This window comes from Brachyistius frenatus, unplaced genomic scaffold, assembly GCF_029030835.1.
Source record: "Brachyistius frenatus isolate BFR_SWC_R1_liver_20210118 unplaced genomic scaffold, ASM2903083v1 Contig_11, whole genome shotgun sequence".
Taxonomy (NCBI): domain Eukaryota; kingdom Metazoa; phylum Chordata; class Actinopteri; family Embiotocidae; genus Brachyistius; species Brachyistius frenatus.
Window position 1 is genome coordinate 6,533,944 of NW_027210610.1, and position 13,417 is coordinate 6,547,360.

The 13,417-nt window shown below is 40.9% G+C and overlaps 1 protein-coding gene across 2 annotated transcripts in view; it reads left to right on the forward strand.

Moving 5' to 3' along the window:
- adkb (adenosine kinase b) overlaps window positions 1-13,417 on the forward strand; it is a 109,099-nt gene that overhangs the window by 87,459 nt on the left and 8,223 nt on the right. For both annotated transcript variants that reach the window (XM_069691821.1, XM_069691822.1), the window contains exons 8-9: window positions 4,688-4,723; window positions 8,635-8,749. In XM_069691821.1, coding sequence (XP_069547922.1) covers window positions 4,688-4,723; window positions 8,635-8,749 — 151 coding nt within the window. The remainder of the gene's footprint in view (window positions 1-4,687; window positions 4,724-8,634; window positions 8,750-13,417) is intronic.

The window sequence follows — 13,417 nt, forward strand, 5'->3', positions numbered from 1 at the left end:
GGGAATATTTTATTATGAAAGCCAATGACTTTTCTTTTGGGTGCCCTGATGTACAGAGCAAACAGGCATTAAAGGTTATTGGCCAAAGTAAAAAAAATCTGCACCACAGATTATAAAATGGCACTTTTAAAGTTTTATTTTTGTGATAACTTGAATGCTATTTTATCTAAGCAACATGGCTAGATTTAACAATAGGATTATCAGATGGTTGTTACGTTGTCCTGATTGTGTTATGAATATTCAAAGTTTAGGATGCTATTTTATTGTCAGTGAATTGCATGACTACATTACATTTAGCTGACGCTTTTATCCAAAGCGACTTACAACACACCGATGGTACACCATCAGGAGCAATTTTAGGGTTCAGTGTCTTGCTCAAGGACACTTAGGCATGTGGGCAGGAGGAACTGGGGAGGTGCGTGTTTTTTTGGATGGTGGGAGGAAGCCGGAGCAACCGGTGAGAACCCACGCAAGCACAGGGAGAACATGCAGAACATGCAAATGCCGCACAGAAAGGCCCAGGACCGGATTTGAACCTGGAACCTTTTTGCTGTGAGGCGACAATGCTAACCGCTGCACCACTGTGCCGCCCTTTGAGTGAGTGTGTGTGTGTGTGTGTGTGTGTGTGTGTTAGCACACTGACTAGTTGTGTATCAGATATTTCGCTCGTTGTCGTGAACCCACTGAAAATAAATGCCTAACTGCTGTTCCTTTCAGCTCTGGAGGGTTTTATTGCTATTTTTTAGCTCAGTGTTTTGGTTCTTCAACCCAGATCTTTACTGTGTGTCACAGCTCTTATAGTGATGTTTTTGGCCACAGAAGGCAGCTGTTTTCAATGAAAGACCACAAAATACCTCTCCACTACCCTGTCTGCACCACACGATACAGTTAGTGACTAGCTGGTGAACATTAAGGAGCATTTAGCAGCTAAAGACACAAATATTTCCATCATTAGGTGGTGGAGACCAAAAACAGAGCTAAATGGAGAGTAATTAAATGACTTTCACTTTGTGGCCAGAAACACGACTCCAGATGAATACAAAAGTTTCTATTGGACGTGTAAACAGGCAACTGTTTGCTTACAAGTTTACGTGTAGTGTTTTATTTTGTTTACTGTCCCCAAGATTGAATGTAGAATTAGCAATGTAGCTTCATTAAAAAGAAGAAAGAACTTCTATATAGTGTGAACAACTTGTCAGAGAATACCTGATCTTCTGTTTCTGCACAGACAAAGCAGGCCGGATAGGCTCCTGTCACTTACAGTGTCAAGGAAAACAGAGTGTGAAGCTTTGAAAACTGCCCTTTGCATGAAGTGTGTATTTCCTCTTTCGTTTTGCTTGGCAAGAAATTGTAGACTCCCGCCCCCCTGACTGGGCTCTGGATTATTAGCTTAAGCTCTCTAAAAATATCCCTTTGACTGTTTAAGCCTCTGACAGCAGCAACATCTCACACATTCTGATAGCTTTATACTAACTATGGCTGCAGAGGGCTCATGCACTCAGCCCGCCTTGTTATCTTTTACCTTGTTTGCCCGGAGAGGAGAAGGAGGAGAACTCACAGCCCCTGAAATCTGCAACAGCCCTCACTCTTTTGGAATCAGACTCGGAGCACATCATCAAAGGCGAGCGTGCAATCACAGCAATCTCCGAACAAACGAGATGCTTTTTTGAGCACGAGAGGATTTTGCCCAGATGTCACTCGAAGCACTTGTCATTGTTGCAACAGCTGTAGAAGCACATGGGCCGTCATTCGACAACCGTTTACCACAACATACCAAAACAGCACACGTCAAATGTGAAGCGCACACAGCCTGACACATACGATTTTTGAATATTAATGCTGTAAACCCCTTAAGGAATAGTGACTTTAATTGCCTATCCTTTCCGTTTTATTGGCTTCCATTGGTAGTCTCAGTAATTGCATATTTACCATCATACAGTATTTATCAAACCAATATATTAGGTTTAGCTGAGCTTATAGTACAAAATATTTCTGATGCTGGCATTCATAACAACTCATAGAAATTAATAAATTCCTAAAAAGGGATTACTGTACACATGTGGCTCATAGACATTGCTTCAATTATCTTTTCTTCTAACACCCACACACTCTCGAAAGGCTTTTCTCACAAATATTATAGCTGCTAACTAGAGAGAGAGCCAGAGCGTGAGGTAGAGCCATGTGCCTCAACAGCACCATCATTATTCCAGCCTTCATTCATGTGTCTCTTTTAAATGCTTTGATATGAAATATCGCTGTTTTGACAAGAATCTTTTTTCCGAGCTGTTCTCGTCCCTGCGAGATGCCTCGTGTTTGTCGGTGATGGAACGTTCCTGAGGAGAAAAGTCAATATGTGGTTATAAATAAAGGAAAACAAACATGAGACCTAAGCCCTCAATAGCTTGAGAAGCCAAAGGGAGGTGAAGAGACGACTACTATACCTTTACTGATTATAAAACGGCTTCTTGACTACACCAGCTAATTGTCTCGCCTGTGTGTGAGTGTGTGCGGGCAGGGTGGGGTGATGAATTGACATATTGCTGGTGCTGTGATGTTGATCCAAGGCAGAGAGCCATGAGGCTTTCCTCCAGGGACCAGTAACCTTATTGTTCCATGTCATCTCCTCCCCTTCTGTTTGAGGACCAGGTTGTCAACCTCTCCCCAAGGTCACGCAAACACCAGCCCCCTTTCTGCAGATAATTGGATTATTTAGAATCATAGCATCAACTTATTGCCCTCTCCGGGGTCAGAAGTGAATTTAGTGCACAAGGTTGTCGGTCACGATTTGCGACATCGTTCCGAACTGACACGCGACAGCTCCTGTCATCGGTTAAAGGATCATACGATGGCCTATTTGTCACAAATCACATATTGAACATCGCAGCTAAACACACTGCAAACAATGCTCGTGTCGTTTCAACTCAGGCATATGTTAGTTTCCATCAGTGCTGAGAAGTATTCAGGTCCTTTATTTAAGTAAAAGTACCCATACAGCAGTGTAGGTATACTCTATTACAAGTAAAAGTCCTGCATGAAAAATCCTACTTCAGTAAAAGTGCAGAGGTATTAGCAGCAAAATGTAGTTAAAGTATGAAAGTAAAAGTACTGGCTCCCTATGACTGATATATTATTATATGTGACATGATTAGATTATTAATAGTGAATCATCGGTTCGTGAGCAGCATATTACTGTTGTAGCTCCTGCAGATGATTACTGATGGGGAAATAAGAAAAAACTAAGTTATGATACATGGATGTGCTTTCAGTTTTTTGTCTTTCTGATATTTGATTTTTGGTAAGCTATTGGATCATTTGAACATTTTTTAAATGAAACCATGCGGGAGGTTTTTGAGGGAAAAATCACTCTTTGTTGAAGCTGCAAACAACTCTGACATCTGAAATGTGACCCCAACTTCACTGTTTTTTGTAAGAAATCAAAAGACAAACAAGGTGGAAACCACTAGTTTAATCCATCACGGTGAGTTGTATTTGATGGTGTTTGTTGGCATTCATTGATTTCCATTCTTCTCTACAATAGAAATAAAACAAAGGTCAGTCTTAAAAGGTGACCCGAGTTCCCAAATAGCCTTTGGTTTTCCTTATTTTATGTATTAGATGAAAATCTACTACAGTCCTAAATACTTTTAACTACAAATCATAGACATGATTTTTGCTGATACTTTTCAAATAAATTCAGTATAGTTTTATATTTCCAGATGAATTTTTGCCACCGTTTCAGGCACAAATGGGAATCAAATGACAGACTTTGAAAATGTGAGTTGTCCTAACAGTAAATATCAAGTCTGCATGATATTTTTAGTTTGTTAATTGTTGTACTGATACTGCAGATGGATTAAAAAAGAATTAAAAAAGAAAAACATGTTTATTTTGGTTAAATAGAACTATTTGCATTTCCCATCTCATCCGTTTAAACAAATCTGCTCCTAAATGTTTAAAATTTGGATTTGAATATTGTATGGAAACCACTGGCAGCCTGCGACGTTTGGAAAAATAAGTCCAATTATCACTCGCTTTAAATAATGAATTTGGATTGGACCCCTCAAGCAGGTTACTGGAGTTTGCCATCATACCACATAATAATAAATTGAAAGCAGTGGCTGCCTGAAATGGTGAAAAAATACAAATCACAAAATGTAAAAGTACAGGATGTGTATTTGTCAAAGGTCAACAGCATGAACATTGATATGGGCATGTAATGTTCACCTGTCAGGGGACTTAAGCAAAACTTGTGATCGGTGCTGAATGCCTGCAGTGTTGGGGATTCCCACATACCAGCACATATTGGTGGTTTCAGTGGTAGTTTCAGGGCTGGAGGCTGACGTGCTGTTATCTCATGCTGCCGTGGTAAGACGAGATGATGTCGGGCAATAGTTTAAATGGGTGGGCTGCATGCCTATTAAATCAGGAGCTGGCAGAGCAACACTAACTCAGGTTACTTATTCTCAAGTGACGTGAGGTGCGCAGGGAAGCGAGATGTCTTTACTTCACGTCTGGAGTGTGACACTGTGCTCTGTTTGTGACTCTGTGTAATTAACTGCTCATTTGTGTGTGTGTGTGTGTGTGTGTGTGTGTGTGTGTGTGTGTGTGTGTGTGTGTGTGTGTGTGTGTGTGTGTGTGTGTGTGTGTGTGTGTGTGTGTGTGTGTGTGTGTGTTTTATCTTTTCCAGGAAGCGGCCACATTTGCCAAAGAGCTGGGCTTTGAGGTGAGTTGACCAGCAATTGCACACTAAAAAGATCCTAAAGGTTTATTTTTGCTGATAATGAAGTTCTTTTTGGACAGTGATTGATGTGCTATTATACTCTCCAGGCCTTGCAGCAGTTGCTATGGAAACCTGGCAGTCGTCATGGTTTCTTTGTTCAGCCAGCTCTCTGTTATGACGCACTCTGCTAGGTCTGCACCCAACATCGCCTACAGATGTTATTTATTGAATTTTGAAAAGCCTCTTGGGAAGCTGAGAAGTTGGGCATGGTTTCAAGCCTTTCTCTGCAGGCTCGGGGCTCATCAGGTTGCCTGGTTAAAAAGCCTCCTCATTATCTTCATTGCACTCAGGGACGATACTGTATGTCTTCTCCTCTCTGCTATAGCATTACAGCACACTGAAACATACTGTAGTCTTTTAATAACCAAATTACAGCCACCTGTGGTTTTAGATTATGGAAATGAAGATTACAGTGCTTGTTACCCCACAGAATGTACACTGTGTTTTAAAGTGGGGCTGCCTCTTGAGTGCAAAATGAATGTTCCCTCTGTCTATTTTTTTTCCTTGTATTTTGCATATTCCTTGCATTGCTATTTAAATGCAAAATCAAAAAACACAAATAGCCGGCATGAGTTTTTTTTCTTCTTCTTCTTCTTTTCACATGGGCTCAGGTATTTTAAGTGCCTTCTCTCTTTCAGAGGTAGAGCTGTCTTGAATATGGCTCTGCTCTGTGTGAATAATTGTCATCCAGAATCACTAACGGTGTGATCAACGTGACTGGAATAGAAATGCAATCCTGATGGCAGTGACAGGTTTAAGAGAAGAGAGGGGATGAAGGCAGGAGGTGTGTGTGTGTGTGTGTGTGTGTGTGTGTGTGTGTGTGTGTGTGTGTGTGTGTGTGTGTGTGTGTGTGTGTGTGTGTGTGTGTGTGTGTGTGTGTGTGTGTGAGAGTGTGTGTGGTGGTGGGGGGGGGGGGGGGGGTTGGAGAGAGGAAAAGGGGGGGGGGGTAATGGACGGGCCTCGTATGAAAAAATAAAAAAACAACACAAAGGGCAAAGTGAAGACTCCTAGTAGTTACAATTCTTTGACATTTTCCATGTCAACCTGATTTGCCAGAACACTCTGCGAAATTGCATTGGATGAATGTGATTTCTCAGATAACATCAGTGGTGTGTACTGTACTTGCTGCATTTCTAGATGGCTGTAGTTCAAAGATGTTTTCTTCACAGTTGTCTTTTTTTTTCTTCTTCTTCTCTCTTGTCACTTTATGATGACAATTTCACTTTCCTTGTACAAGCTGGCCTTCATACTAAAATTATACACTGACAAGTCTTCAAAAGGCCAATATGCACAGAATATTTATAGTGTACATACAGTAGCCTCCAGACTTTTGATTGAAGCAGGAAATAACAGACATATTGTTACACCAGCATCATTGGAGGAAATTGTGGTTCGCACCGACACACTACACCTATGATATGGAATTTAATACTTTTTCTAAACTGGATATGTCAAATGTATGTAAAAATCACATTTAATAATCAGATTCATGAGCCTCTACTGAGTTTTAACTGATCTTTGATTCTTTGCACGAACTCCACTGACTGGATATTTTCAGGAGCTTTCAGCCGTACCTCATGGCCTTCATCAGCAGAAGGCATTTTGATGAGTTCAGTTTTGATAGAGGTGGCTCAGTGATAGTTTCTAGTTTCATATACAACCACCTGTTATGACAACGCAGACAGCTTTTGCTAAATGAAACGCATGAATAATTCATTTGTTGTTAATTAGATGCAATGAACAGTACTCCACTGGTTTGCAACACATCCAACAAAATAAAATTTGGCATTTGTTAAAACAACATCATCCTTATTCAAATATTAATTTGACATTAGAATTTTGTAAAGTGATAACACAGTTTAATCATATCATAGATAATAGGATTATATTAGGATCCAATAAACAAAGACTGTGAATTAAGCTCTGGTTGTAAGTACTTTATATTATTTTGTTGAAAGGATTCTGTCAAATTTCACTTGTCATCTAAAACAAACAGTAAAAAGTAATGACTTTTAGAAACCAGAGGGCAGACGTGTGTCTCTGTATGCAGTTTGATTCTTTTCAGGCCAGCGAGGTTAATTTACGTTCAGTAAAAATCCAGTTAATTGGCCTATGTGGCCTTTTTGAGGGAAACCATAATTGCATACTGTCAGCGTCTGACCGCAAAACAGTGCGTGATGTACTTTTAAAGTACTCTGAAACACTGCTATCTTCACATTATGGATGACTAACAAAAAACGACAGCGGCACTTCCTCAGTGTAAATACAAGATAAAAAGCCTGTCCTCTCCAAAAACAGCAATCAGCAGATCTGAACACAGTCGCCTGATTGTGATCTGTTTCCTTTAAATGCTCAAAGAACGATGTGCATCGCAACTCTAATTGAATCTCTCCCCTCGCGGAGTTTCTCGAGCAGCCTGTGGTGGAGACGATCAGTTTCAGCACAGAAACACAATTTAACACCCTTATAAAGCTTTCATATGTCACGCTTTGTTGATTTATGTCTGATCAATTGCCTCACAATCGTAAATATTGCCACTTGTCAGTAGTAAACCAAATTGACCACATCATTCATCAATTCATTTGTTTTGCACTCGTGTTATTTTTCCGCATCGTTTTGCCCCAGGAAGTCGTCAGGTAAGTGTTTTTTTTGTGCCGGGCAAAAAAAAGCAGGAAGTTGCCTATGTGTGTGTGTGACAATGTGTGTTTGTGCGTGTGCGCCCTGCTCAAAAGCCGTGATGCTTACCCTACCACCTCTGGCCCTTACAACCTTTTAGCTCCCAAACCTGAGTAGAGCGCCTTTTTTATGTCGGCGAACATAAAACCGAAGGGTGACAATGTGCCAGAGCCTTGTGTGGTTTTGCATTCAGTGTCTGGAGGAGTGCTTGTGGTTACATCCAGTCACAGTGACAAATTGCTCTTTTTTTTTCCACCATCGCCTGCTAACAGCCTCTGTATTAACTTCACCATTAGCACTTACTTAGAGTGTTACACCCATTTTTTTCTCCCCGGCCCTGGGTCTCCCCGGACCTCTCAGGGCTGATTAAAGGACGTTTGGGAAGCATTTAGAGGTGTAAAAGCTCATTGGTTTGAGTGAGCCAGTGCGACTGGTGGTACTGGGCCGGAGCCTATCTCTCTGATTACTCCCATAATCACAGTATTTGCTCCCCCCCCCCCTGTAGGTGCTCAAGCGTTCGCTTTGATACAGATGCTAGAGGCGTCTGCGATCCCTAATGCTAGCTCCTCAGTGGGCTGTGTTACGGCAAAGCGGTCCACCCCACTGCGAGAAGGCGATAAAGACATTCTACCTTCTCATAGTACATCATGATGAGTTAATAATAAAGTAGCACTGACAGGTGTGTTTTTTTTTTTTTTTTTCTCTATCCCTCTCATGATCAAAGGCAAGCACTCCGGAGAGTTCTGTCGTCTCCAGGCGAGAATATCCATTCTGTGCAGATGCTGAGGAGAGATGGCCTGTTTCGGGAAGAGAATGATACCGTACACGCACCACCTATCCCTTCAGCTCGCAGAAGTAGCTTTATCTGACAACAGCATATCTTCACACGCTTATTCTCATCTCACTTAGGGAATATGACATTCTAATATTTTGCAGCTCCCCCCTGTAACTGCGTGGAAGCATCATTGAGCACCCCCTATTGATCTATTTCGAAGCGGTTTCATAGCCCATCTGGTTTCATAATCGCTTGATCTGTCTGCCAGGATCGGAAAAGTCTGACCTCTTTCAGTCACACCAGTGATCTTTGATTAACTCTTCAGAAATTGCTCTCCATGATGCAGTCTTTCAACTTAACATTTTTACCCAAGCGGTCTGGTGTTTTTTTTTTTTTTTTACAGACAGATGACATTGCAGAGATCGCAAAGAAGACCCAAAACCTCCCCAAAGAGAACACGAAGAGGCAGCGAGTAGTGGTCTTCACCCAGGGCAAGGACGACACTGTTGCAACCGTCGGTAGGCCATTCTTTGTTGTCAGTTTTTGTCTGTTTATCTACACATATTTTCCACTCGAAGCCAACCTCCCCCCTCCCCCCCAACTTTTGGCCCCCTTTCGGACATCTTTACCCTTCACTTAAACCTCATATCTCAAAACTGCAGAACGCAGCCTTAAATAGATGCTGGATCGCTGACTGGAGAGAGCAGAGTGCTATCAGTAATTTCTTTGAAGTTAAGCTCCAATATTGACACCAGATGTTAAAAAAAAAAAAAAAAAAAAAAAAAAAAAGAATGCTTGCACTACATTCTGTCATTTCAGAGCATAAAAGAAGTGTGGGGGATGCGGAGAGCAGGCATTGATTTGTGAAGTACTTCTAACTTTGTCTTGGACAGACTCCAGGCCAGTCCTCAGCAATTTTTAATGCTGCAACTCTTACATCCCGGCCTTTTTTCTTTCTTTTTTTTTTTTTTTTTTTGCAAAACGCTGGCAGAGTGACCTTGGGGAGAGGTTGACAGTGCTGGCCCTCAAATCAATCCAATTTCCTTTGATACAGGGCATATTTGTTAGTGGGACATTAAAAGGCAGTGTCATCACAACTGAGCAGGGGTTGCGGGTTTAAGCAGTGCGAGGAGAGACGATAGTTTCCGATTACTGCTGGGAGCCTCTGCCTTTGTTTGGAGCCACAGGGTGTCTCTCCTCGTTGCCCTTGCAGTTCAGTTCAGACTAGTTGCGCATGGGGAGAGATGGCCTCAGGTAAAGACTCCAACATATCACTCATCGCTGGGGACTGCAGAGAAACACTGCTACAGCGGGACTGTTAGCACTGCAGGACGCCGGCTTCACATGCGTCCATTGTCCTCAATTTCCAACAGCTGACCAAAGTATTTACGAGCTGACACTTCGGCCAGTAGTAATTGATGGCATTCTTAACCAGTCAGTAATTATTTGTGCCTTTTTTGTATTTCCCATTGTTTTTTTGTTTTTTTTAATTGTCTGTAAACGGTGTTGCCATTTTGGTCAGCACTCTGGAAAGACCATCGTGGTATAATGAAGGTTGAAGCGACTGTAATCAATATTTTTATATTAACATCGGATAAATGAACTAACGGTTAATGTGAACGGGCACACTCATAGTGATGAACTCACAGAATTGCGGTTCTCCACGACTCTACAGAGGTTTTTAATGCCTCTTCGCTCATTTCATTTTGATTTGATATCCTGCTACGTCAGTGTTTTGGGGCTTTTTTTCATCATTGTTTGCAGCCACACTGTAAGCTGTCTAGCACCAATCAGCAGACAAAGTTCTTCTAAGGTGGAGACCAAAACAGAGCTAAATGAAGAATGAACGTCAGACTTTGCTTTCGGTAGCTACAAACACAACGCCAAAGGAATGACAATATTTCTCTCTATGTGTGTGTGTGTGTGTGTATGTAACTAAGTAAGAGTAATAATATTTCAGTGTTGGGTTTATAGCTTGTTTATGCTGCTCTGTAGTGGCTTTAATTTAGTTAATGTAGGTTTAATTAATATTTTTAAATTATTCAATTGGTTTCATTTCAAATGCAACTGCCATATCTTCTTCACAATAAATTACAAAGCTGCCTAATATTACACTGTTAATTACAATGCATCTGTATGTCAGAATGTGCCTAATGTGTGCAAAATTACATATAGATATTAGACTGCTGCTCAGCTCATTGAACTGTTTCACTCCTATAAGGGATACAGATAGCGTTATGGAGTTACACATAACTGATGAAAACTGACAATGGAAATGACTTTATTCTAACTTTTTAGGGGTGTTACTGGCCAAATAGTCTGACTCAGCAGATGTAGACAGTTTATATATACCCGCCGTTGGTCCCTTCCGTTTTTTTACGCGTTACCGTTGTCAACACCCCGTCAATGTAAGAAACAACGATACGTTACCAACGATTTGGATCATCCAGCTAGGCGGCGCTGCTCTGTTCTGTTGGATCTTTGGATTTCTATGCCAGTTCTCACCTCCCCACGGGAACATATTCCACCAAATCCAGTTCTGGTCGAACATTTCTTTTCTTCTGAGCTTGGCACCGCCCAAAACCGTTCTCCAAAATTGGCACACACAGTGGACAGTCTACTAGGCAAAGGCTTCCCAGAGCTTCTTGCAGGAAATGACTGGCAGTTTATCGCACCAACAGAGGAGCAGGAGAGAGAATTTTTGCCCATGAAACATTTGTCCATTGACTTGAATGACCAAACTCAGTAAAAGGGCAGAAGAAAAAAGCGACAACACGTTAACCTAAAATAAGAAACGCGAAGCGCAATATAAACTTTGATTTTATATGTAAATCGCATTTCTTAGCATTTCATGTGAGCATGTTTTCATACATTTGAATGATAGTAATTAAGGTTTAAATGTTACATTTTGTGATTTTTTTTTTTTTTTTAATAGACAATATTGAAGCCTTCGGAGTATGTTGCTCCTAAAATAAAGCGTTCAGGACTTTTGTATTAATTTAATTTCATCACATAACTTCATAAATTACCGCTGTGATTTGAAAGTATGATCCAAATATGATTTCATTTCAAGTCAACAAACAGTAAAGCTGCATTATTGCCCTCTCTTAATTAATAGCATTTATTTTAATCCAACAGCTAATTGGATAGCTATCAGCTGACAGCTAGCAGCTAACTAATCTGAAGTCTCATTATCAAAGTAGAATGTGTGGAGGTGAATTTCCTCTCGTGAATTTTTTTTTGAAAAGATATCTGCAAAGAGAAGCTCAACAGTTGAAAAGAACAAGAATCCATCCATTGTGCTGGAAGTGATGGATAATTCCTGCCTGCTTCTCTCATTGCTCCTGCATGAAGACAGAGCGGTGCACCGCTGTGAACTTTATATAAAATACATGATGAATGCCGGCTGGATGAAAGACAATGTGTTTCAGATGTCATCTGCAAAGGCAAACATGATAAATGTCATTGACGGTGCTATCATTGCAGTGGAGCAGTTACAGTAGTAGGTGCAGCAGAGCTGGTGTGTGTGTGTGTGTGTGTGTGTGTGTGTGTGTGTGTGTGTGTGTGTGTGTGTGTGTGTGTGTGTGTGTGTGTGTGTGTGTGTGTGTGTGTGTGTGTGTGTGTGTGTGTGTGTGTGTGTGTGTTAACATCGCTATTCATGCCAGCCAAATAAATGTCAATGTAAAAAGAGAATTAAAGATTTTCATTTCCCAGAGGCGGCGCTCTAATAAACTTGATCTCTCATTTTGTTTGCAATTTGTCCTCCTGTCAGGATTTGATCATTTGCCAGCCTCAGCATGTCATGTTAAACCGTTTTATAGTGATTAAGGATAGAAGAATGCCTTCCCCCGTGGTATAATTCTCCAAAAAGAGATGTCAATTTGTTATTGTTCTTCTTTTTTTTTTTCCTGCCCTTCATTTAGAGCCTTTCATCACACCACCGCTTCAAACGTGCCTTTTAAGAGCTGGGAGCAGGGGAAATGGCCCTTTATTTAGCTGCCACTGACACTGCTGAACTACACTGGGCTTTTGCTTATACACCCATTACAGCAGTAATTAAGATCATTGTGCCCTGAACCTTAACGGTGAGGAGATCTAATAAACGATCATTCAGTGGGGGTTGCCGCTCTAATCGCTGATAAGGACTTGATAAAGCCTGACTCGGCTCCTCAGCGAGGTTTAGGGCTCTCAAGGCGCCGAGGCAGGCAGATTTAAACTTACACCAAAAAAAAAAAACTGATCTATACATGTTAATCACATGAGGTTAGAGAGAGAAGTGAATGCCGGCTACGCGGCAAAAGGTTCTTTTCCTTTTCATTTTGTTAAAGCAGGGCGATTTGTCATTTTCATCAAAGTCAAATTAAACAGAAATAATCAAAGCTCTACTTGAATAAGTCTTAATAGTCTATTTAAAAAGGAGCATGTTTATGTTCCATACTTCATAATAGACAAAATCAATTAACAGCCTGCACTATGAGCAAGACCTCCTCTCTTTTTTTCCTTGGCATCTCGCATTGAAGTGTTTTCTTTCATGACTCCCTGAAAGGATATCGGTTGGCGATGATCTTTTGCCTGCGGTTACAGTAATTACAGGCATATGTACTTTTTTCTTTTTTTTTCTAACTCAATTGTGAACAAAGATTCTGGTTGAGATAGGGAAACATATTGAATGTCAACTCGCTTCTAACCTGTCACATTTGCCAAGAAAGCGGTAACGTTGTTTTCCTCTCCGAGGCTCAGATTTTGGCTGAAACGCAGCAGGAATCGTTCCAGGAGAAGTATTCTCGGGGAAGTTTCTCACATAAGGATGTTGTACTTAAACTCCGCGGAGCACTTTAGCTCATGAATTTCAGCTAAATATTCACGTGTAATTCCCTGTCACTTGGCAGCCCAGGATTTAAAATGATGCATTAATTGTTTTCGCTTGTGTCGATGATAAAGGATCAGAGTTCATTTTAATGACCTGCCAGCGTTTTGATCGACCTGTTTTATGTCAAAGCAACAATACTGAAATGCTGGAACGCAACCAAATATAGCATGTAATAATTTCAGAGTCAAAACAACTCTCCGTATGCCCATTTTCCACTAAAGTCGAGGTCGTCGTATGCATGTACAGTCACTTATTTTACAGGAGCGCATTTTCTCAGTCACTGTTGTGGAGAGAATTCTCATTGTTAAAAAGAATA